This window comes from Dreissena polymorpha, chromosome 13 (genome assembly GCF_020536995.1).
Source record: "Dreissena polymorpha isolate Duluth1 chromosome 13, UMN_Dpol_1.0, whole genome shotgun sequence".
NCBI classification, from domain to species: Eukaryota; Metazoa; Mollusca; class Bivalvia; order Myida; family Dreissenidae; genus Dreissena; species Dreissena polymorpha.
In genome coordinates, this window is record NC_068367.1 from 15,843,881 (window position 1) to 15,870,752 (window position 26,872).

Genomic DNA, 26,872 nt, shown 5'->3' on the forward strand with positions numbered 1-26,872 from the left:
CAAATTTGAAAAATGAAAACAGGTGTTAACAAAAACCATATACCTACGTAAACAATTCCTCTGCCTTTTACACTACAGAGAACTTTTTTTTACGAAACTTAACTCATTTCCAAGGTTAAGTAATTCCTTTGAGTTATTTTGTAATTCCTTCCTTATCTGCGTTGGTATCATGCAAACATTAACTCAATTCCAAGGTTGAGTAATTCCTTTGACTTATTTTGTAATTCCTTCATTATCTGCGTAGATATCATGTAAACATTAACTTAATGCAATGGTTGAGTAAATCCTTTGAGTCATTTTGTAATTCCTCCCATTTGTATCTGCGTTGGTACCATGTAAACAATTTGTTTTTCAATATAAGTAGATTATAAGCTATTTATTATATTCGAATCTTAAAGTATTCGTTTACACAAATACGATACGTTTAATAAGTTTATGCAACATCTAAACTTTTCAGCTAGAGCATCGTTATGGAAAATTCTATTGAGAAAACGTGGGTGCCGCTGCAAGTGAAGTTAGATCTTAAAATGTGTACGGTGAAACTAAAATAGTTTTCGAATTTTCGACCATAGTCACATAATGTATTTTCTTAACTTCACTTTTCACACCATTTATTAGCTTAAGTGCATACATATTACATTTATGCATGCAGTTATACCGTATTGCTTTATGAATATTTATGTTCATAAAAGTAAAATTTATGTTGGATGAAGAATACCACAGCGATACAAAATATGCGAAGATAAATAGTTGATTGTTTCCTCCGTAAATGAATATATACATTAAAACCTTTGTTGCGTGTCTGGATGCAACTGTACATGTGTTAGTGCGATGAGTGTGTGCGTGTGTGCATGTAAGTGAGCACTTGTGTTTGTGCGATGAGTGTGCGTATGTGCATGTAAGTGAGAACTTGTGTGTGCTTGTATGAGTGCAATAGTTTATGCATATTAACAATCGTGTATTTAAAGGTTCTGAGATAATATAGAACTATGTGTGTATGCCTCGCCTCAGTAATGGAAGCGAAAGTAATGGTAGAGATAATAACAATTAATAACAGAGATGAAATGATAACGCTACAGGAAAACCTAGACCGTTTAACTGAATGGAGCGACATATGGCTTCTTCGTTTCAATCCAGACAAATGTAAGCAAATGCATATAAAAATATACATTCAAATATACTCGCCTATTAACAGAGTTAGAGCAAGAGAGAAGGTAATAGACATAGGGATAATAATTGATTCGAACCTAAGATAACAATTGACAAGAAAAAGTCACGAAAGCTGACTCAATGTTTACGATAATATGACGAATTTTCCACTTACTTAATGAGAAAACATTCACAACCTATATTAGTCACTAGTAAGGGTACACATAAAACATGCTAATGCAGTCCGAGTGCCTTATAAAGCAAACACTTTGATCTGATTAAAGGAGTACAAAGGAAAACCACACAACACATTCCATAACTTCATCGAGTTGTTTTCTCGTGGTTCCTTAGATTTGTGCACTTCCGCTTTGTTAAACACATACTGTAAATAAATGTATATATTAACTATTTATGTACGTTAAACACCTGCATAACCAAATAGTTTTAGTAAGTTAAGTTTTCTTAATTGTAATTTAAATATTCGACCGATTATTTATTCTGTATTATTTGTCAGCGCAACTGTCAAACTAGCGTCTCTGCCTCGAGTTGTTTTCTCGTGGTCCCTTAGATTTGTGCCATTCCGCTTTGTAAAACTCACACTGTATGTTCAATAGTGTATCAAAAAGAGAGGTTTTGTGCACTCTTTTTGTTATTAGTTCAGCCATGGAAGAAGATACAGCAAGAAGCTATACTTATCCGTGTTGACTGTTGACGGTATACCGTTGTTCGTTGATATATCTGTAAAACAAACGGCTCCCTCTCTTGAATATTACGATTTCACTAAATCTGACTACATTTTCTTTACACTAGCGAACACTTCTGCGTTGATCGTTGTCAATGGTCCTTCACTTATACAGGTTTCGTTTTTGTTTAACTAGTTTTATGATTACGTGTCTTTTTATTATGAAGACGATCTTCATAATGGGTCTCTCTCTGTCTGTTAAAAGGACCAATCCGATGACCGATGTATATGCCGGCTTTAGAAAATTTTAGTTACGGGATGTAGGGGGTTAAATATTTGTATAAACTGTCCAGCTATTTTACTCTAAGTTTCTCTTTCGCTGCTGTCTTCAATCCACTCTATCCATATGTCGTTTTACTGTACCAGGTAATTAATGCGATTCTTATTTGCCGACTCATTGCATGACATAGCTTCTTTAAAGCGTTATTTTTTGCGTTTTAATTATGTAATTCCCCCCATAATCCGTTTTGTGTGTGTCTCTTAGGCATTTTCTATGTCTTAACGAAAGAGCCCCACTCCCTTTCGCTTCTCTTCTTTTTCAACGATTGTACTAAGAAGTTCTTCTTCTATCATTCTGATTCACAATCTAACTTTTATCAACCTTAATTATTAATATAAACACCTATTTTTACATCTGGGTCATACTACTGTTAAATGATATAATTTCGACAATCGACATTGTGATATTTACAAAATACGTCACGTGAATGACATATATATATATATATATTAAATTCAAAATGGTGTCGCCCACTCCTTGTTATTAAACTATTTCAATGTTTTATTTTGATGTTTGCTGTCGTTTTTTTCTTTTGTTTTCAATACTAAAAGAAACAATTTGTTTACAGGCTGTTTATGTTAAAATATCTAAAATGTGTTCTGTCAAACTGCTATTGACTTTTAAAAACGTTTACACATATGCGAAATAAATCACTTATCCAGGTATTCAAGGTCAAGATCATCACATTATATGGACCTTGTAAAACTACATTTGCTGTAAAAATCTGTTCAACACATTTCACATTTGTGAAGGTATCTTCAGTAAAACGTTTAATAAAATCTTGGGAATACATACAAAATGTAATCTATTAAGCTACTTATTAATTTCTTGGCTCCAGAGGGTGTTGACATTGGTCTTGTGACAATATAGTCTGCCAGCCATTCAGGAAGATTCCACAAGATGCGGTAAGAAATGTTGGCATCTAAACCAACGACATGTCTGAAATGTCAAAAAAATGCACGCCATTTCTTTAACCCATTTATGCTAAGCGTCTAGAAAAGGCATTGGCAAACAACGTAGACCCAGATAAGACGCCGCATAAGGAATTTCTGTAAGAAATATTCTAAATATAGAAATAAATACACTAGACATCCCTAATTTTGGAAATAAATTGATCCAAGTTAGAAGGATAGGAGAGTCCACTTGGCATAAATGGGTTAAAAATACATGCAGTTGATTCAGTATTGAGAGTAACCCATATGTAAGTATTTTAGAAAATTATAAGATAAGACATGTGTGGCATATCTTGTACACATATAACATATATAACCGTACTTATTTTGCCTTGTGAGTTGTTTAAAACAAGAGCATTGATACGAGATAAACGTTGAATAAAGGTAAGGAAATTAAGTGAAGCTTACATCAACTGAACGACAAGCAAACAATGTATACGTGTGTTTGCGCCCTTCTGAAAATAAACAAAGTAACGATAAACACTTAATTTCTAGAAAACATTATAAATGTCAGGGCCAGCACAATACCAAATACCTAATCATACTGGACGAGTTTGTTTTTCATCCCACTTTGTAAAAGTTACGCTCATTTAAACCCACATTTTAAATACGAAGCTTCGATGATTACACTTACCAATAAACTAAAACACAAAACTAACCTGTGTTTAGGAAACCTAGATAGGATGGCATGTTCATACGAGTCTACTTCTTTGTGAACCTTTGGCGAAAAGCCTGAGCCACAAATGAACCCAATCTTTGTTGAGCTGTGAAGAAAGACCAATGCAAAATGAGAAAAACACATGTGTAAGACCCATCACCGGCAAGAACCTGTTACCTGTTATAAGAAACGCGATGGTCTTTACGTATTAACTTTCCGCTTGCACTAACATTCAAGGATAAAAACAGTCACAATAACATCCTTGACTTTCGGTTAAACACCGAAAATTGTTCTCTGACGTCTAATATCAAAATAATAAAGAAGAACACAACCTATGATAAAAATATATAAGATATAGATAAAGTAACTAAATATGTGATATATAGACATGTTAACGTGTGGATTTTAAAGAATACAGTTGCAGTCGAAATTTCCCGCAAGCACGCATTGAGCAAGCAAACAAAACAAAAACACATTTTTTCCACTTGTATAAAATACGCTTACTCACTCTCAGTGTTAAATGTTTCACCATAGTACTCATGTAGCTCCTCATCACAGTTTCGAAATCTTGTCTCAATGTCATTTCTCGTTCTGTCCTTGCACATAATTGCCGTCTTAAAGGCACCCGGCTCGATTATATGAACGGTCACTCCAGTCTTATACAACTCTCGTCTGAAATTTTTATATATTTATCATTTTATACAAGTTAACGATTCAAGAAAATGCTTCGCTAGATCAATTATAAATGGAAATCATTTAAAAGTTTGATTAAAGTAGAATATTAGAAGAACCGCATTCAAAAAGATATTAATATTTTTGCAAAACATGGATAGGTATGAACGCGCCTGTACTCTAAACATTGATGCAGTTAAAATGGATATAGCTCAATCAATGTCATATCTTTAATTTATAACATATTGAGGATATATTCGTTGGTTTCGGTTGGTAATCAATTGTTATTCATGAGTGCTGAGATAAACGTATGTTTTTACATTTATCAAAATCATGGGCTGCTTCAAGGATTTGTGTGTACCGAAACGTATTATTGTTGTTTTAAGCATGTTTTAAGATTTAAAGATTAATGGAATTGTACCGTTAAGACCTCTAAATCACTAAATTGTCCAATGAAAGATACTTTATATAAAAATTAGTTACCGAAAAAAGGTCCGAGAACCCCTCCACTCACTCCATATTTTGCTACACAATAAGGTCCAAATATCTGTGCAAACCGACCAAGGATGCTCGTCATGTTGATCACACGGCCACGTTCTCGTCTTACCAATGGCAGAAAGGCATTTGTGACGAATATTACACCAAGCAGATTTACTTCCATCACCGAGCGATATTCAGCCTGGGTGTGCCATTCTATAGGGGCGACTGATCCAATGATGCCCGCGTTGTTGACAAGCGCCCAGAGCCCTATGAATAAATGTTAACCCTTTGCATGCTGGGAAAATGTGTCGTCTGCTAAAATGTTGTCTGCTGAATTTCTCAAATTAGCATTCTCTTCTATTTTCTTCAAAGAATATTATCATAATAGCAAACAGTTTTGATCCTGATGAGACGCCACGTTCTGTGGTGTCTCATCTGGATCCAAACTGTTTGTCAAGGCCTTCAAAATTCGGTTCCAGCACTGAAAGAGTTAAGCATAACTTAAACAAGCGTGGTTTACACATTGTATGTACATTCGTTATTGAACGCCGATGTTTACTAAGTGTTTTCAAAGGTCATTTAAGGTCAAGCCTGGGTTAAGGTCAACGTGATTTTGGATGCTTGCGTAGACTGTGAATAGTTATAAATATGTACCGACTGTATGAGTAACCAACTGTTTTATTCGTAGGCAAAACGGTTACATATTAAACATAAAAATAATCATTTGAATTTTTTGGTGCCCTCTAAACGCCAAGTTAAAGAGCAATAAAAGGAATAACTATCACAAAATGCTTTGTAAATTATCCAAGTCAGAATGTGAAAGAAAAAAACGCTACATTAAAATAACCGTTAAACGGTACAAAACGAATAAAAGTTGGATAGTTGCTTCATGTTTCATTTGATAACCAATGACAATTATATGATAAATAACAATGTGTCCGGTTGACACGGATGCATCTACATTTTTGTCACAAAGGTCCATCTGTAAATACAACAAAAAACTGTTATGGTCCCATTTGAATACTGACCCATTTACTCTTTTGACCATCTCAAATGCGACAATGACCTTTGAGATAGTGAGGCGGTTGATACAAAAAGACGCGATACGCCACCTCCCCATTGTGTCCATCGTTGTAAATTACCGAAACATTGAAAGATGATTGATGAAGCTAAAGTTTGAATTAGCTATTTCAAGCACAATTTTAACATTTGTTTAAAACTTGAACGATGAATGATGCAGTATATCGTCCAGACACGATGTTGTTGGTTAAATTTTAATTTTATCTTTTAGTGTGACCTTGACAATCGAGGTAGGGAGACAATTTTCACATATTACCCACAGTCTCTTAATCCTGAACATGTGTAGAATTTTTTTCAACACATAAAGATAAATTATAAGGATAATGTTCGATTAAGAAGTTTTATGACCAAATGCAATATTTAACTTCATGTAACCTTGACATTTAAGGTTGTACCATCTATTTCATTGCCAAAATTTTGCATATTTGATCTTTCAAGTTTCGGGAAGGGAGACGGGTGTTTCATGCTCACCGTCCTTTAATGACGGTGAGCAGTTGAGGTCAGCTATTTTGAAATTGAGAGATGAATTACAAAATTACAGCTCGGATAGGCTTGGACGCACAAAAGCACGCATCTCTCTACATACATCTGACTATTATAATGTCAATATCGATCTTTTCGCAACCGGACTCGAACACAAACAACATCACTAACGAAAACGAACAGATATTTACATGTACAAGCAACTTCAGGTTTATCAATTTCTCCAGTTAGGCATGTATATATTTCATATAACCATTGCTTTGCAACACCAAAACGAACGGGTAAATCCAAGGAACAGTAATACAAGTCATTTTAAATTAAAATGATATGTTAAGAAGTAAGCAGCTATGCATACTTTTGAAATTGATATTTTGGATAAATGTCAAAATGTGTTCATTTTAGTGCATGATTTTGGAGAATTTAAAATGTGTGTGTTTGCAAGGCAATCTACTATGTATATTTTCTCCTCTTAAGCAGAATTTTACATATTCCTTAAACTGACTAAAAAAGCAAGCTTTTTTTGTCTTAGAGATATCCAGTTATATCAACCAGATAACCAGTCGCATACGTGCAGATTATAATATCGAGGTATATTATTTGAAACATTAAAATGAGTACATTTGTGTGCTAAGCGTATAAACAAATCTTAATGGAAAGCATTTTATTAAAAGGAACTGTCTGTCCTACTATCTTGTTACATTATTTCTTATTTTGTGATTTATGAGGAAAATGTTGAATACATTAATACATTAACATAAATTGCCAACATGTGTAGATTTTGTGGCACGTGCAAACCTGTGTCCCAAAGGTTATGATTACAGTCAGATGTAAAAAGGTTAAATATGGCCGACATGTAGCTTATTAAATAATATAAGGATTTTTAAAAATAAATTTCCACAAATAAGCATTGAGTGGGGACACCTAGTCAGTGGCAACAACTGTATCTCAACGTATAAGGTCAAGGCTTACATGTTCGAGTTCCAAATTGAAATATTGACATAGTTCGTAGCTGCACAAGTTTTACTATTTATCATGCATATAAAAATTAAGATGAAATAAATGATTACTATTGTGTGGTTCGAAACCAATTTGCAATAAGATTTAAGGTTAAGTTAACGTACATAAAAGTTATATTGTGTGAATGATACAGTTTGTTCCTGGCTTTTATAGATTTAAACAAGAACAAAATAGGCATATTGACCTTGAATTTTGTTTGACATATTATTTGAATGTGTCCCAACATTAGCAGGGTATATATGTGTCTATGAGACATTTTGTTTTACAAGTATATGATAATAAACATTATGCAAATATTCTGTTTAACTATAGTTGAGATAATGTTATTTGAACGATAGTATGCATGTCCAATACAATGTATTAATACTAATAATTTAAAAATAGTTTTAATCTGGGAACAACATGGTATGTTGAGGATTGCCGGATCTTTTATGAATATCCTACTCGGATAACATGCTTAAAAAGCAGCAATGTCTAGATGTATTTACTGATGTGTAAATCTGCACAATATCAGTAACAAATATATAAAGCAAATTTGTATTGTGTGACATACGTTGCTACATGTGCAGTATTACATAAAAATAATCCTATGCTCAAAGCTGGCAAAAAGTAGTTACGTTTCATATGTATATATATAAAGGTATATATGATAATAATGTAAATATACATTATAAGCGGTATTTTCCCAAATTAGTTTATGAGGTTTAATATTTAATAATTGTTTTAGTCGAAAATAGGTGTTAAGTTGCTCAGAAAACACCTTGCTTGTCGTTTAAAACATTTTACCATTGTATACAGTTTATAGGTACGATTCATGTTTTTGTGTATTTTTGAAGTAGTTTTTCGGAGAATTTATCTATGCTTTTTTTATCCCGAGTCTGCTGGCAATAAACACTGTCGACAAGACAAAATATATTCCTGTCATGCCATTCGATACCGAACATATAACATAATATTTGTTGTAAATTGTGTTATGTATTCTTGTTTTGTATACAATGCGATTGGAGCAAATAATGGCAAAAATTGTAATGGATTTAATGGGCGATGATTGAGTGTTTGAGTGTTTGAATTTTGGGTATCAGGCTGAAGTTATGTGTGTAACCGTCAGGATTGCAGAAGCTGTGATAACTCAGTGCAATAACCCCTCCAGAACCAGATACAACTACACAAGAACAATAAATAAATTTATTTACAACATTAAAATAAACTATTTACAATATGATATGACTATCAAAATAAATAAACCAACAAATTATCAAAGTTAATGGCCAGTTAACGTAGTTCAACTGTAGATGTTAAATGTAGTGGTGGAGCACTATTGAATGTCACGACCTGAACCTATGTCCAGCCGTCAATGACCAGAACCGGAACTGAGTACCGGTGTTATTGTTCTGCGACGTAGCAAACTTCGAGCTGTATCAAGCCCGAAAGTAGAGTGCAGATAACCCGAGCTGTATCAAGCCCGGAAATAGACTGTAGATATCCGAGCTGTATCAAGCCCGTAAGTAGTGTTCTGTCAAACACTGAGCAGACGATGCCCGGAAGTAGAACGTTGTCAAACGCCGAGCAGACTTTGCCCGGAAGTAGAACGTACTGATGACATTTACGTGACCGGCCGTATACCGGTGCGAACGGTTCCCCTTATTTCGCCTTATAACGAGGTGTCGTCTGTAATGTCAACGAGTATGACGCCCTGTAGACTTGCAGATGCTCATGTAGCACTGGCGTAACGCTAACGGTGCGTTGACGACCTGATGTCTACCATGCCAAACGACTACCCACATTGAAACGGCTAAAATAAATGACATTAGTAAATACTTATCCATTAACGACGGTCTTACAGTCATACCATATAAATATATATAGTACAATGTTATACAATGTATCACAAACTTGTTTACTTCCATAAATGCACAAGTTTCTTATAAAATATTGCTACTCGCTTGAATGCATATATTAAATGCACGATGTGCCAAAAAATTGCACACATAATACTCAATTCACCAACAAACATCTAAATGTTAAATATGATACTTCACCGTTAATGTGTAATATTGAATTAAATCAAACTCTATAATGGTTTGTTAAATCAATCAATGCAGAAAGCGTCTACACACAATAAATGATATAAAGACATAAACAAAGTCATTATTATACATGCCTCGCGTACCTAAGATTATGTACACAAGCAAAAAACTACACATGTAATGCAAATTTCCGCTTTTGACAAATATTTAAAAATCGAAACACAACTTCGGCGTTTACTTGTACAAAATGCAAGCAACAATTTTCTTTATTCCTATAAGAATAAATTGTTATATTTAAAATAAACTTCGGCGTTTACTTGTAAAAATGCAAACAACAATCTACTTTATTCATATAAGAATGAATTGCAATATTTAAATAAAACAACAATTTATTTCACCTAGCAAAACAAGTATCAAAAATGAAATTGAAAATAAAATAACTTACCCAAATGCCGTATGTTATGGACACTTACGTCCCAGCTAGTGCTCTAGTCTCAAAGCTATAACTGTCCGTGTATGTCAAATAGTCTGTCGATTTATACGTGTAACCGCCCAGCAGAGTTTACCGAAAAATCGAGGAACATGCTCTCCATGAACTCAAACTGAACAACTTTTCTTCACTGACCAATACAATTAGACATAAAATCGATCATGTACACATCACCCGATATCGTACGACTAAAAGCGTAATTTACTGAGGCCCGTAAGTCTAACTTTACAGAAAAACATAACAATTTACAAAAATATGAAGATTGAAGTTTCTTAAAATTTAACGTATTCAAACGTGTTTTGGCTTACAATGTATCTTCTACCACACTGAATAATGTGGTTAACAAAAACTTGCTTAAAACCCCTATAATAACCATCAAACTGAAAAATCTGAAAACTTACATAACTTGACAAATGTAAAGTCCTATACAATTGAGGCCCGATAATTACCATAAAATAACATAGAAATGGGTTCAATCGTAACAATGTGTATCATGCAAAGTAAGTTGTTGATTGTCAATCCCCAATAACACTACTCAATAGATATAGGTGTTTTGCGCATATCGACATTGGGCCCGTTTTACTTGTGAAATGCTTAGACTTATGACCTATGTCATCAACATAATGGAACAAACCCAAGCATATTGTTTTTGCAATAAAAAGTGGAGGCAAACTTGCAATAAGTTCATGCTACTTACTCTATATCATTCATATACTGCATATGTGATCTTAAGGATGTTGTAAATTCCTATCGAATCACTCGGTTTCATGAGTTGATACCATAAGGCTTCTTTGAAGAAACGATTGTGATTTTCAACTTATTCGAATAGTGTTTAAATTCGTTCAAAATATTTCTTTTTACTTTGTTATCCATTATAAAATAGCTTGTTCCCGAAATAGTGTAATCTCATCACATCTTTTACTGGTTTACGGAAATTGCTCCAACTTGCAATGTCGAATTCCGTTATCATATGTAAGTGATCGTTAAGACGATATTTAGGCTGAACCGCCGTTGTAGTATTATTGTCCCTTTTCTTTCGTTATACTTTATAATATATAGTTTCAGAAGTTATTTGTTGTTAATTTATTGTACCTATTATCACCCTTGTTATTATGCTTGCTACTCAAAGGGAAAAAAAGATGTTAACATGTGAGATGTTATGGTCAAATGAGTTTGCAACATGAAAACAACACATCACACCAAGATAATGTTTCGACCTATTCTAATATTCAATATTCAAATGCTTGATATAAGATTTTTGAGATAACAATTTCAACGTTCAATTCATGACAAGTATGTTCAATAAGTCCTTTACAAATTCTAAATATTGGTCACTGGGCTACAAGTCTGTGTTCACTCTGTGTTTATTTTTTAGAAAGATATTGAGTCATTATTTTATCAGCATTTTAATCTTTTGATGGTTGAGCAGGTGCTGACGTAAAAACCGCATTCTCATCCATGACTTAAGGTTTGATTGACCGGAACCTTGATGCAACTTTGAACATATCAAGTCTGGATTCGATTGGATGTGAAGTTTGGGTCAGTTCAATTAAAGATCAATGTTTTTTCTACAATAAGTATAAACATAGTATTGGCTAAAAATCAAATTATATTTAGATATTGCAATGACGGGTGTTTGCAAGTAACTTACATGCAGACAAAGTATGAAATTTCATTTAGGGCAATTCATTATTTAAGGCCAGTCACGTCAAGGTTACAGTCATATTAAAAACTTTACTTGATTTAAAAGTTCAAATTACAATGGATTTATTGCTTCGAAATTGAATATGTACATATACTTTATGTTCATGAAACAACGATATAAACATCAGTTTGCTATATGTTTATAGTGAACCAATTGATACAGGTTCTGTCGGAAGGTAACAATACTTTAACAATTTTTGGATTTTCAAAGCCTCTTTAATCAGGTGCTCTATATTTGTGTCGGATGACAATAATGTTAACTGATATAATGTGTATAACCTTCGTTTTGCTCCAATCAACATTGCACTAAAGACGTGTTTGTACTTAAATGGCAGAAATTACAATTTATCAAGTGGCTAGGTTTACATGATCCTATTTCAGTGTTCATCGTGTAACGATACTTTAAATGTGTTATATGATGAAGGACAATGTTTCACATTTCATCCTTTACAGAATTGCATAAATTATATTTTTAAGTTTAGTATTTTCATACACAAAATTATAACAGTTTAGTGCAGTTTTTTCAGTGTGACATTTAAGCTTACTATCAAGGTTCCTTAATCTGCGTTTAAAGACATGTTCATATCAGATTGTTGTAACATAATTCAGTTTTGTAGTACATTTTACTTTTTTAAAATGAGTAAACATTCTTTAGATGGATTATTCAACAAGCCGATGCAATTTATATTGGTCAGTATTTGGGCGCTTCTTTTTGCTTATTTACCTTGCTATTTTATTTACAATTGTTGTTTAAAATGGAATATTTATTTGGTTGTTGTTATTCAAATAAAGGTAATAGCTGGAATATTTGAGTATACTTCGAATTATTCTATCATCCGCTGATAACATATTGATTTTTACGGATTACATGCCAATAACAACAACACGCGGTTACCTTTATTCTTATAAAACAAATACATATTCATTTATCATACAACAATAACACGATAGGACAATAAACAACTGTCCATGTGACCATATACCTACACAATTATATGTTTAATGACCATTTGTAGGAAGCTCAATATAATAGAGGTTCAGTTAAATGCTCAAGTCCGTCCATCCAATCTTGTCCGGACTGTAACGTCAACGTTCTTGATCTGTTTCCTTAGCTGACAGGTCAAGGTCACACTCAGATGCGACACGGATGCAAGTAAACAATTAGTAAACAAATATCATTTGATCCCAAATATGCGAGTGTTTTTTTTAGATCTCCTCCAAAGACAGCAATTACTGTTCATACCCAGGAAAAAGACTCGAGAGCGTTTCAATAAGCCATAGGCTTTCGATACAATAGAGCTAAAATAAAAAGGTTTAAAAAATATATCTAAGGTTTCCGAACCAGTGTGACACGAAAACTCCACTCTTGTTCAATCAACAGAATTGAAAAATTCGTTACAAAAAATACATTATTATGACAAATCGATCGTTGTCATTCAAAACATTGATGCTGCGGATTTTTTCCCCATTATCAAATTTGACATCCTTTTAACAGCTTACATTTCTTCTTGTCTAACTATCACAGGAAAAGTCCAATAACACATATCAGTACCGGTACACGTAATTCTATTTCAAATGACTTTTTAAAGTATATAAAATGAGTTTCACTGTAAAAAGCAAATTAAATTATTGCAGTTAGATACATTTTGCAGCTAAGTGGGCTGGGCGGGATCTTGGGGCGTTAGGGTTTTGCGCCCTCTGATTAGGCCTAGCTGGAACATTGGTATCACATCAGCAAGTAATATTTGAATTCTTCATTAAAAAGAATTGTAGTTTAGAAAAGCCTGTTATGATTATTGCGCCTGCTAACGCGCTTATTAATACCAAGCTATCAATTTGTGTCGAAGCCGAAACTGGTAACAGTACCATTGTATAAAAAGACACATTTAAAACAGTGATTCGAGCAGAGGGCTGAAAGGGGCCGTTCAAAAGATTTTTGCATGTATTGAAGCTTGTCATTAAATGCTTTAAATGCTTTATATTGATAAATTTAAACATTTGAACTAAACATCTCCAGTAAAAAAACAAGAATACAATTTAAAAATAAAGGAAAGAAAGAAACCTTCAACAGGGCTCGAACCACTTACCCCTGGATTACTGGAGTCCTGGAGTAAACAGCCTAGACCTTTCGATCTTCCACGCCCATGTTTAGAGCGGATGTATTTTAAAGCTATATAAGCAATCCTCGTAGCTTCACAAAATATCGTTTCGCGTCGATACGACGCTTTATCTGTTGGACGGCCCTTTAAGTTGAACTTGCGTAATCTTGAAATGATCCTATTATCAATAAAACGTGAGGTTAATATTTCTTACACGTTTGTCAATAGTTGTCCGAATCTCAAAATCATTCTTAAACACATCTAAACCGTAGCACAAACAACGATTACTCATGTTTAAATCAAAGCTTATTAAGAATGATACGATCATTTTTGTCATTTTAAATGGATTTTAAACCGGTCAGCTTTGTTTGTACCCCCATATTGCTGGTTTCGTAAATCAGACTAATTCTAAGGCTAAAAATAAGTCTATCGATATCAAAGACCTTTTCCAGCTGGTAGTAGTTTAAGGACATTGTATTTTTGCCTGTCGGATGCTTGTTTCCTTCGATACATCTAACTCTACCGTCTTTAACGTCCGTGAATACGCATTACGTAACGCTGCCGTTCCATCTGCCGTCAAGCACCCTGCGATGACGTTCACACCCTTGCGATCCAGACGTTTTGCCAGAAGATTTCCGAAGCCAGTGTTACATCCGGTAATGAACACGTAACGTGTGTCATTGTTACTGAGATGTAGCGACCTTAAGACCCATCGTATTAGAATAAATAAACAGACTGACGCGACACCTAACAGAATATACATATCACGTAAATCAAAACTACACTCGGTTCAGTGAAACAAAAGCTTTCTTACAACAAACTTTCATGGTATTAATCAAAGTGTCAAACACAATCTCTGTTTCGCTGTTTACACACTTATGATAAAGATATCCAGGTATGAAACTTTAAGCAGAATATTGAAGCAGATCTTAAAGGGACCTATTCACAGATTTTTTTTGGCATGTTTTGAAGTTTGTCATTAAATGCTTTAAATTGTTTAATGTAAACATAGTAATTATATAGAACCAGTTTAAAACAAAAATAAAATTGAAGAAAGAACAAAAGTAATCCACACCTCTACGGAAGGGAAAGACCGCCAATAAGATTTATCACCAGAAATGTTGCACGTGTTGAGTATTTAGCTGATATGTTCCATGTTGCAATTATAGATTATACATACATGTTAAATTATATCCGTTCAAATAAACAAAGCTTGATGTTCCGATTTTCAACAATGATACTTGTTAAGGTGGAGGCATCACAAAAGTTTATCTTGTGCATTTTCCAATTAAAACTGTTCAATGAATAAAAAAAAGGTTCAAAATGTAAAATTAACATTCACTTGTATATTGAAATCGCATACACAACGCACAAAACATGGCCACAACTCTTATGATAACGCTTCTTTACAATGTTGAATGCTAAAGTATACAAATTTTCACCGTGAGCATGTATACACGTCTGGATTGGTAAACGCGTATTGTAACATCTTGCAATATTTCAAGTTCACATTTGCACAGTTGTAAAGTCTGTAATCTATACCACGGTGTTGAAGCATATCGGTCGCCTTTCTTTCAAAATGCTGCCTATCTGTTCAATATTCGCTGCCTCTCTGTCATAAAATAGAAAAATGGATACTCGGAATGCACAAAACATGTAAGAAAATTAAAACCTCTTTAACGCATTTGTGCATAAAAAGAGGTGGTCCATGAGTTGAAGCATATATCCAGCTACAGGTTCACAGTATTCCGCAGGTCCAAACACTTTTAACAAACTCTATCGATGATCGAATGATGAAGATGGTGTTGGAACAATCGTGCGTACATGCCACTTTGATGATTTTTTAGCATAGCTTTTCCGTAATATGTCAAATATCTAATGTCATTGATGTCATCTTTATGATCAAATCGTTACGTTCATTGAACGCTATATGGTAATTTTCATCAATTTTACTTAAACAATGCCTACTTTCGCTTTCGTTGTTGCACGGAAAGCCTCTCGATCGGCTCACTTTTCTGGCACGGAAAGCATTGACGGCGCTTGACATTTTTATTTTTCTCAGTAAAATGAGTTTAACGCTTGTTAAAAGTATTGATAGTAAAAATTGAAAATGTCGGAATATTGGATGTAAATATCAAAGGTGAAATAGGACGTTTAACGTAATTATTTGGACTACCGCTATCGGCTACATATTTGAAGTATCTTAATGTAAATGTATATAATAATTAAAAACAAGAGCTGTCGCCATAGGATGACATATGCCCCCTATAAACGCTTGGATAGAAGTTATGAGCATTTTTCGAAACTTAAACGCAGATTTCGAAACCTAAACGCGGACCCTAAGTTCAAGGTCACCGCCACAGGGGTGTATGGTAAGGCCTTGTCCATATACACATGCATACCAAATATGAAGGTTATATCTCAAGGGACATAGAAGTTATGAGCATTTTTCGAAATCTAAACGCAAAGTGTGACAGACAGACAGACGGACAGACGGACGTCCGGACGGACAGACGGACGGACAGTGCGATCACTATATGCCCTCCTTCGGGGGCATAAAAATATCACGTCGTATTAGTTAATGTCAAGTAATAAAATAATGCTGTAAGCGTCTAATGCAACTTTTTCAGGCAACGGGTGAAAATACTAAGAAATCATATTTTGGGGGTTTTAAACTTTTTAACATACTTTTTGTACGTTGTAGATAATTGTGTTTACAATAATTAAACAGTTCAGTTTATCAATATCATGAATTTTATTGTCAATGAATGAATGTTCTCTAATCATGTAATGCCTTCCGTTTTAATTTTCAAATAATACAAATATTATTACAAATAAAACATGCATAGAACATTCCATCAAACATTCCATAACAAATTACACGAACTTCATCTTTAATAATTCACAATATAAATATGGGAAAAATTGTCAAAAGGTTCAAACACAAAATCTGGCATACACGTCTTTGGCAGTATATCTCGCTTCAAGGAAAACTTACCAAAACATCGAATAACGGTGGTTATATAAAAATGCTAAACAGATACATCGATTTCTAATCAAGACGAAATATAAACATTCGTAATAAAACGGACGCATATAGAAAACTTCGAGCTTTTGTTTGTTCGCGGACATATCTCGTTGTTGATTTTCATTAAACTCTTAACGAAAATAAGGCAGCGCCAAGAGTGTCGTGGTTGGTGTGACCCGCGATTGTTAGACCCCAATGAATATTATTTGAATGAAACTAAAATCCTTTGGCGCAATTAAAGCAGTATAAGAACTTGCGAAGATTTAATGAACGCAGATGGATAAGGTTTCATGACTAATTTGATGCCATTAAGACCGTTCAGACACGTCTTTTGCGTTCACTCGACGCAGATTGTTAGGGATCGATTAGAAGTATCGTGCAACTAATGCCGAATTACATACATGTATTTGTGTCAGCTGAGCGCATATACACATAATATATATGTAAACAGAGAATACTAGGTCGGTGCCGAATAAAGCGAAGTTTATTTTGCGAGGCTTAGAAAATCTGAACCTCGAGCCTTGGCGAAATGGTATCTTATCTTAATAAAGGCATCTACACATTTGAAGTATGTAGTGTCACAGACATGCCAATTAACACTTTTAATCCACCCTTGGACATCGTCTCCCACTGAGGGAATGCTTTCACGCCTCGATCGCAGATGTTTTTTTCAAGACCATTTATCTTGCTTAAATTTGAAAATCCGTAATTAACGAAGAGACACTTAACTTCTTTTTTTCGAGTTCTAAGTGTTTATTTTAAATCTAAACTTTAAAATGAAAATTTAATATTGAAATTAATACGTTTATGGATTGATCGAACATTATTGGAACTATTTAAATTTACTTAAGGCTCGATTTGTGTCATGTTAAACACTTTTATCGTAAATTTATATTTTATTAATACAATATAAGAAAGCAAGAAATAAGTTAAGTTAATATTGAGAATAACACAAAAACAGTTTGTTTGGCATTAGACTTTGATTTTACCAGTAAAATGCTAAAATAAAAATTAAGTTAAAGGCAAAAGCAGATATGCACCCTTCAAAAAAACAACAACAACAACTCTGCCATGTTCGGACATCTTACACATTTTCACTTATCAAAGATTTATTTAGAAACATCTGTATTTATAGATCTTTGCGCCTATTACCGGTAATATATCCTGTACTCGTTCATGTAAAATAACGAAATTCACAAAATTCATTCCCGGCTAGATATTTTGTTTTAGCTTGATAGCGAATTTTTAATAATGATTTTAATATAAAAAAAAACTGAAGTTTTAGATCAAACCAGATACTTTTTAATAAAAAAGTGAGCATCTACCCAAATTCGTACTTAGTTCGCTTATAAGTATTTCCGACTAAAAACGAGATTTAAATAAAATTTTTATCCATAACGAGATAATAAATGTTTAGAAAAAATGATATGTATTATTCATGAAAAAAGTCTGCATCGGTCTAAAATCTTATATATTTTCTTAATGAGTATCTCCGGAATTATTTTTTATACTGAAATTTTAAACAAAGGCAGACATCTGATTTTCAATAAAATCGTGTACATCAGAAATAAATATTTAAAAGTTTAACTAAATAATATCCCCCGAACTATTAACGCTAAAAATTACAAAGTTAACTTCATACTTTAGATGCTGATATAACCTTTAGAATTATAGTCGAATAATTTCATTCAAAAAAGAAATAATTGTGTTTTAAGCAAAGGCATTACTGAAAGGAGTTCTTAAAACACCTAGCTATTTCGGCCTTAAACATGTTTTCATGTGGTTGTAGAGGCACATATGCTAGAAATCTATCTTTTATTTTTGAACGATGTGAAATATAATTCATTAATGTCTCCAATTTTTGGTTATTGTGAGATCTCTGAACGCCGTAGTCTACCAGATTCTTCAGTACCGTCATGGCAGCGGGTCATGTAATAGCCAATATGGCGGCGGTCAATTTATCGATTCTGGGATTTTATATATTACAAAAGATCAGGCACTAACCTGTTTTTCTGTGTATCATACATCGACGTCCCCGATTTTAAAGATATAATGAAAAAATACTAAAAAACTGCAGCTTTACCGGGAAAGAATATGACTTTTGTCGTTTGACGTGTTAATAATGACGTCATGAGCTCGCGCACTTAATATTTGTAAAAAATGTAGTTTTTTTTTGCTTTTTGTGTTGCATTTTGTGTTTATTATATATTATATATTGGTATCAAATTGTTTGTTTAGTTGGATCTGATTCGATTTAACTAAAAAAGATTACTTTATAGTTGATTTCCAGTAATATGACCATCCTCCACACATTACTTATATAAAAGTCCGACGCGCGTGACAACTATATTTCAGCATTGCCGAAATAAAGGAAAATATTGTCCACACAGGTTTATTTCGACAATGCACGTCTGATGATGGGATAAATATATATATATATATATATGGAAAAATCCCATTAAACCCCCCGATTTTGAAACGTATAAGCGCCCCGTGAAGACTGTCGAAACGCATGCAGATTAATAGGGCTTATTTGTTTTCCGTCGCAATTAAAATCCATATTACATGTGAGGGTTGTTGGCATGCATAATTATTAATAGGGTATAATAAGTTTCCAGTTAAAATAAAATCAATCCATTTAAGAATCGGATAAGATAACGCATGCAGATTTATAGTGCTGCCGCAAGTAAGCTATTATAAGAACCTGAGAAATGGCCTGTGAAGGTTGTCGAAACACATGCAGATTTATAGTGCTTTATTATAATTTTTCTTTTGCAAATTTAACCCATAACAAACCTTATATATGCCCCGTGAATGTTGTCGAAACGCATGCTGATTAATAATGCTTCATTAGTTCTCCGTCGCAATCAAACCAATATAACAACCTGAGAAATGCCATGTTACGTTATCGAACGCATGCGGGTTGATAGGGCTTCAGCAATTACCCATCCAAGCCTGCTCAAACTTTATGGACGCAGATGATTACGGGTTCACTTCACTGCAATACAAGTCGAATTAGCATGCTCTATGTGTTAACTCCATGAATGTTGACATGGAGTAAATTACTTATTTCGTGATAATAGCTGATAAGCACACGCTAATCTAAGCTAAAAACATACTGTCAAGCCTGTCGGAACACATGCAGATTGAGAGGGCTGCATTTGCTTAACGTTGAAATAAACCCCATATACGAATCTTCTAAGATTGTTAGACGTAGATGATTGGGTGTTCATATCGCATTTAATGCAATAAACCCCATATAAGAACTCTATATTTGTTCGCTCAACGCAGATCGAAAGGGATGCATTAGTTATATAATATCTTTAAATAATGCATATACCGTATAAACATATGTGAATGTCAACTGGGTGCATATTTATAGGGCTTTATTAGATATCAATCACAATTTAAAAACACAATGGAACTCGTGAAAATTGTACGGATGCACACGAATATAGTGTATTATATAAACATCATACAATAAGCAGATGATTAATGTTTATTAAATAAAAATCATACAATCAATAGTAAAGTCGGCATCACGATTTGTTTCGGAGAATACACCTGCACTAAACTGAAAATACTAAATTTCTAATGACGAATACACAGTTGGATATACACTCAGTTAAGGTCTGCCTTATAAAATACGTTGTAAACGTCTTAACCTAGAACATCAGCCTGTAAACATTCATTCTTCTGATGAAATAACGAAAATAGTCAACTTCGGCGAATTGAGTATGTATCACAAATGTTTTTGTATCAGAAACTGATGGATATTTTACCGAAATTATATTGATTTTGACTTGATTAATGGGTGGGATGAAATAACTTATTTGCATTATACACATTTCATTATATATATATTTTAATTTCAGGACAACGATTGAGACATAAATGTTTTGCTTCCTATTCCATTTTGGTTACCAACAATCATGCCTATCCTTTACTCGCATAGTATCAATCCTCTTTACAGTATCGTGCCTTTAACGAAAAACCTCCAAGAAGTGCTGGAAAGTTAATGTTTTTCAATGTTTAGAAGTTGTAATTTATTTGATGGTTATCCACTATTACGACGATCATTCTCATGATGTCCGGTGTTCGTTGGACAGTAGGTCATGTTTATTCCAGGGTGATTCTTTGATTTCTAATTATCCTGTCACACGCCTTTAAATCAGCCTGATAACCAGGTAACCTAATAACCCAAAAGTTATTAGACTAGTTGACCACGTGACCTCGAATAGCCGTCAGTCGCTCTCCGATGAAGGACTACTTTTTTCTATTAATGAAATACCAAATACATGTAAAGTATTGTTTGTTTAAACATGTATATATTGTTTTATTTTAGGTGGATTTGATTTTTGTTGACCGAGAGTTTGTAAATAAAACATTCAAAAAGCAAAAAATTGTGTTCAATAGTACTAGCTGTAACCTACTGTTTATCAAGCGCTTAAGCACTATGATCGCTGTAACCACTGTAAACATCGTCTGCTGGACATTTACATTGCCAGTTGACATAGGATTTAACTGTATTTAAGTAAATTAACCCCTTAAAAAGGATAGAATTTAGGCATTTTTGAAGTTGATTGGCAAGAACTAAGTATTTTTTTGATGATGAGTCTGATCTTTTTGATGAAATCAAACCTACATGTAGCGACACAGAACATTAGCAAAACCAACAAGTCACAGAACAAGTCACAGAACGAGAACCAACAAAACAATCTAACAATGAAAACTTAAAGGATATTCATAAACCCTCAGTATCTACAGAAGTAAAGCAAAATCCAGAATTTCACAGCATGTCGATTGAAGACGTTAAACAGTTCATTGAAAATTCAGAAAACAGAAATACTCTGAAAAAATATAATTTTAGATGTAGCAAAGTTTGAGCGGTTTCTCGCAGGCAAAAAGCTCGAAGAAGGTCGGGTGCCAAAAACCTGGTGCAACGTCTGTTGCCTTGCTACATCCGGACTGGACTTGTTGTTGTCAACGGACGGATGCTTAAATTTTATATGATTTCGCAGATTTGAGGTGCCGCCATGCAGTTGAATTGTTGAACTACATATTAGACAAGATGCACTGATCTTTTCTGTCGATTTTCTTAAGTATTTCCATACCTCGGACGGTAATGGTGGCATCGTTGGTGACGTAAATTACAATAATGATAATAATTTCTGATAAACAAATACGACGTTAACTCGACAAAGTTTTAACTACGAATGCAATGCGTGATGAAATTGTTACTTATAAACACGGTATTTTCGCGAGCAATCAGTGTTGGATATTGGTTAACAAAACATCAAACAAGCCTTGCATTGTCTCAAATGTCAAAGTCAAACAAAACACTGGTGCCAATTATCAAAACATACCCCCTATTTGTATCATAAAGGTATTGATGTATTGCTTGATTGCTGTGTTTGTTGACACGTTATTTATTACCGTCGATGGTGCGGCATGTTGTTTTAACTAGTCGCCAGCGCAAGTTGGCAGTATGTCACGCGAAAAAAGTAAAAACGTACAAGTTATTCAATGAAAAAAAAACATAATCAAATATTTTTTTCCAGGTTAACCTTTTGCCGAAAATGTAACCGGTTAACTGGTCGTTTCGGTAGGTTAACCGGTTAACCTCTTTCATCCCTACAATAAGGAATCAAGACCAATTACAGAAATTGAGCCTGATCTGTTGGATGAATATCTAGCTAGCTTCATTCTTTCTGTAAGAAAACCTGATGGGCAGAAATACGAGCAATCAAGCATATAAATATGATTTCTAGCATTGACAGGAAATTAAAAAGACAAAAATACCCACAAAGAATATTCTCTGAAAAATCCAACGCCTTTCACTTGACCCGAGATGCTTTAACTGCAAAGCAAAAATCCCTTAAACGCTTAGGAAAAGGAAACAAAGTTAAACCCTACAAATAAAATCCAATAACTGACCTAGAAATTGAAATGCTTTACCAGAAAGGTATCCTGTGACAATCTTCAGCGAATGCAGTTCTAAGCACTGTTTGGATATACAACTGCATAATGTTTGGCCTCAGAGGAACAAAGGAAAAATACGACTTGAGGAAGCTTAACAAATTAATAAACGACTTGTTAAACTATCTTATATCTATAACAAGCATTTTAATGAACACAAATAACTACGCATAAATATGCTCTTGCTGAGATTCGAACTTAGAATTTCTCATAGTTCAATAGCTGTCAAACCAGATGCGTTTTTTTCCCAATTAAACTACAAGAGCCTCTTTTGTGCTAGCCAAATATTGACGGCTTTTTTATCGCCATAAAATTATAATATTTTTCCCGTACAAGATTGCGTCACCATGTTAGATAATATTGCTTTTAAAATAAGAGACATTTAGCTGTATAAATGCAGCTATGTCTAAAAATTTGTGTTGCTTTTTCCACTAATTTTTGTTGCAAGAAATAATTTTAATTAAAATGAGAAGTTGAAAACAAAATTCCCCAAATATTGATACAAATATAAATACAAATACAATTGTGTTATATGTTAAGATTTAAATGTTAAAGATAAAAGTTCAATTTGTGTTAAAAGTATCCTTATTTTTAGCATAAAGCTTCAGTAATTAAAGCTACATATAGGCCTTTATTATTGCAAAATATTTGCAATACAGTAAATTGGACATAATAATTCACTCATGTTTTGCTGCAATATTTCTTTAGATGGGGAGACGTTCAACTTAAAACAACATCTGATGGCCGACAATATATGGAGCTTCAAGAATGGCAAACAAAAACAAGAACAGGCAGTAACCTGAATGATGTAATGAGATGTTATGCCAAAAATATTCTCTTCACCGGAAGACCCTGAAAGATGCCCCATTTAAAACTTACAAACTATAGGCACGCAAACGAACAAGCGACTATTGTCATGCATATGACCCATTCTATATTGCACCACGTACATCCTGAGCCATCAATTAAAAAGTGAAGGTACATGGTTTATGAATATGAACCTTGGAGAGAAGAAGATTGGTGGTTTTCTGAAAAGAAAAGCTTTTGAAAGTGGCTTGGATCCAAACAAATGCTTAACAAATAATTCAACACAAAAACATCTGGTTCAAAAGCTTTGCGACTCTGGATTTGCTCCAACTGACATTATGCCAGTTAGCGGCCACACAAACATTCAATCAGTTTTGAATAATTCTGCTATGTCTGAGGAAAAGCACAGGTTGTGTTCACAACTTCTATCCAATCCAAGACCAGCTATTAACAACTTAAATCCAATGAAAGTGAGGTATATTTTCTATCCAACACAACAATCAGCTCCATGTACACATCCAAAATTTGGAGTGTAACACAGTGCATAATCAAATTTTACTTGAATTGCCAGCGCCCAACCCAGTTTCCTCATCCCAGTCTAGCGTCCGAGATGAATCTGGATCAGGAAATGATTTAGCATTTTCCATGTCCATTGTTAATGACACTGTTATGAACACTCACATGAATTCCTTGTTTTCTGGGGCCGTGTTAAACATCCAAAACTTCAATGTGATCATGAAGTAAACCGAGTTTGCGCATACACACACAGTTGTTTTTTTCTCTCCATGTATTTCCGCATTAATTCGGCCTTTGCCTTTGCCATTCCATAAAATAAAAGATATATTAAATTATAGTTAGTAATTGTATTTTACGGCTACAAAACAACTTTAATAGGCTCTGAGTTCTTCTGGTAGGGATAAGGTATCACCGTAATGCTTTAAATTAACATTCCAAAGACATATTTAACCATTTTTAAAATCAAAGGGCGGTTATAACTGCCGATTAATCAGTTTTTATATAAAATTTAATACGCAACTGTTCAGTCTACCGCTTTGCAAACAAAAACAAAAAAGGGTACGCAAATCTTGGGTACACAAATTATGCCAAAAAAATTGGGTACGAAAAAAAATTTGGATACGAACAAAAATTGAGTAGGAAAAAAATACGACAAAAATTGGGTACGAAATATTTTGGGTACGAAAAAAAATTGGGGGTACGGGGAAGTAGTTTCCGTGGGGAACTTGATCCATTCAGCGAAACTGGGAGGCGGGTTACATTCTTGATCAAATATAACAAGAAATATCTTTAAAAAGATATTCGACGTGTATTTTCTGTACCACTTATCTTAAAAAAAACCGCTCTGTTACAGTAAAATGTTTGTGGATTATAAAATTACGTTACGTAGCAGATATATTCAAAACTCGACATGCTCTTTAACTACACCATGCTCTTTAAGTTCACATGTATATCATACCAACCTTTATATTTCGTTGTATCCTTTCCTAAGTTAATGATGCTATGTGTACGGACGTACGTGATTTCACATGCCCATGTGCATGAACATATACTTTTTCTCTTTTGATTATTGTTTTTTTCTCTAATTCAATAAGCTCAGGCATGTTTGTTTGTTAAGTGCGGCAATCATTTCATGATGATTCCCGAAAGAAGGTATGAGCACATAGTCGTAAGAGCACTTGCATACGTGAGTTCGCCCATGAACGCATGGTAAGGTTAACTAAATCTCCGCGATATGACCTAATATGTGTTTAAAACAGCAAACATTATCCAACAAACGAATGAATTATCAAACATAGTATGTGCACTGATGTGGCTCTGTAATTTCTGTTTGAAAAGTTTATTAAATATGCAAAATGAGAAAGCACGCATGAGAGCGAGTTTCATATATGTCGTACTGCTATTTTGCTGTTTATATACCATACTCGCTATACCGTTTACAAATGGCAGGTTCGAAATAATTCGTTTTCTTTACACTCATGATCGCTTTAAACGTTAGTTATACACATTTTCATTTGCAATTTATTTACATAATCACGACAAATGTCAAATAAAATACAGAAAATGCATAGTTGTTTCATTGATCTATAAACATATAATGGATTGAATATAACTGATCTAAAATTAACGTTTTCAAACTATTATTAAATCTTTTTCCTAGAATATGCTGTAGCATATTTATAGCTGCTCTTCCTTTACCTTTATCAATGATAATCAGCGAGGTAAGCCGATTAGAAAAATCGAGCTATCTCAATCGGACTGACTCGGTCTTTTACATAGGTCGCCATTGTGAAGAATGTTTTCATGGTATGATAACTAAGACGAGCTGCATCGCAGCATCGTCAAAAAGCAGTACATTACCATGTTTTTGAATTATTCCGACTGGATAAGAAAGCGTTACAATAACATTTTGATTCAATAGATTCAACCGATCAATGTAGCATCAATCCATCTTTAAATCATTTATCCGTAGGGTTCACGCGTACAATCAAATCAGTTTATGAAAGGATAATGAACAAGCCAAGTTACTTTTATGGACGGGACAAAGTTGCACATGCCTGAAAAGTTGACACTTTATAATTGCACTTCCACGTCATGTAAGAAAATCGAAGCACTGCTATACTTTTTACAATGTAATAAATACCTATAGGGCTTTTGCTCATGTGTTTATACAGTTGATATTGACTAACCATCACGAGAAAAATGTTCGGCACGTCACTTTGATCAAAATAGCTACACATATTAGATAATTGCTTTTTTATGTATCGTGTGCCGACTTTTAAAATATTCATTTGTGGTTATTGGTGCGTTTAAGAGCAGTTTGGTAATAGTTTAATAGTCTCACATGGCCGAGCGACATCCATAGCCATGTGCTATCAAAGCCACACCATTGACACGTGTAACAAACGGAAACTTATCAAACCCTACATGTATAAATAGGTACATAATTTTACTTGAATTAGATAGAAGAGATGTATATATCCTATAAGTAGTTCCGGTAATTCAGTTATTGCAATTTGAGTATCGGCGACAATAGTTGTCTAGGTTGTGTGAGAATGAGTGATGCATTCTACTCACTTCTTTAAGTGTCTTAGAACGTAGTCAATACATATGGTTTAAGGAAAGTGAGCACATAATTTTTAGTTTTTGAGATGTCACTACATGATCAGAATTCTAAAAGCGGCTTAAGCCCCCATTTCTCTGTGCAA

General features: G+C 33.8%; 1 protein-coding gene and 1 long non-coding RNA gene across 2 annotated transcripts; both read right to left on the reverse strand.

The window, feature by feature from the left end:
* Positions 1-594: 594 nt before the first annotated feature.
* On the reverse strand, positions 595-15,803 carry LOC127855977 (short-chain dehydrogenase/reductase family 9C member 7-like). The gene is made up of 6 exons (XM_052391912.1): positions 14,303-15,803; positions 4,938-5,201; positions 4,628-4,634; positions 4,287-4,454; positions 3,784-3,888; positions 595-3,110 (listed from the first exon to the last, which is right to left on the reverse strand). Exons 1-6 carry the CDS (start codon positions 14,595-14,597, stop codon positions 2,942-2,944), a joined length of 1,008 nt encoding a protein of 335 aa, XP_052247872.1. The 5' UTR covers positions 14,598-15,803; the 3' UTR covers positions 595-2,941.
* LOC127855700 (uncharacterized) lies at positions 8,686-12,519 on the reverse strand. The gene is made up of 2 exons (XR_008037645.1): positions 9,987-12,519; positions 8,686-9,306 (listed from the first exon to the last, which is right to left on the reverse strand). It is a non-coding gene; the product is annotated as an uncharacterized LOC127855700 (long non-coding RNA).
* Positions 15,804-26,872: the final 11,069 nt, after the last annotated feature.

Coding starts and splice junctions, on each gene's coding strand:
- LOC127855977 (XM_052391912.1), bottom strand. CDS start 14,597: ATGTATATTCTGTTAGGTGTCGCGTCAGTCTGTTTATTTATTCTAATA. Junction 3,889..4,286: donor ACATTTAACACTGAGAGTGA/GTAAGCGTATTT, acceptor CTTTCTTCACAG/CTCAACAAAGATTGGGTTCA. Junction 3,111..3,783: donor TCTAGGTTTCCTAAACACAG/GTTAGTTTTGTG, acceptor TTGACATTTCAG/ACATGTCGTTGGTTTAGATG.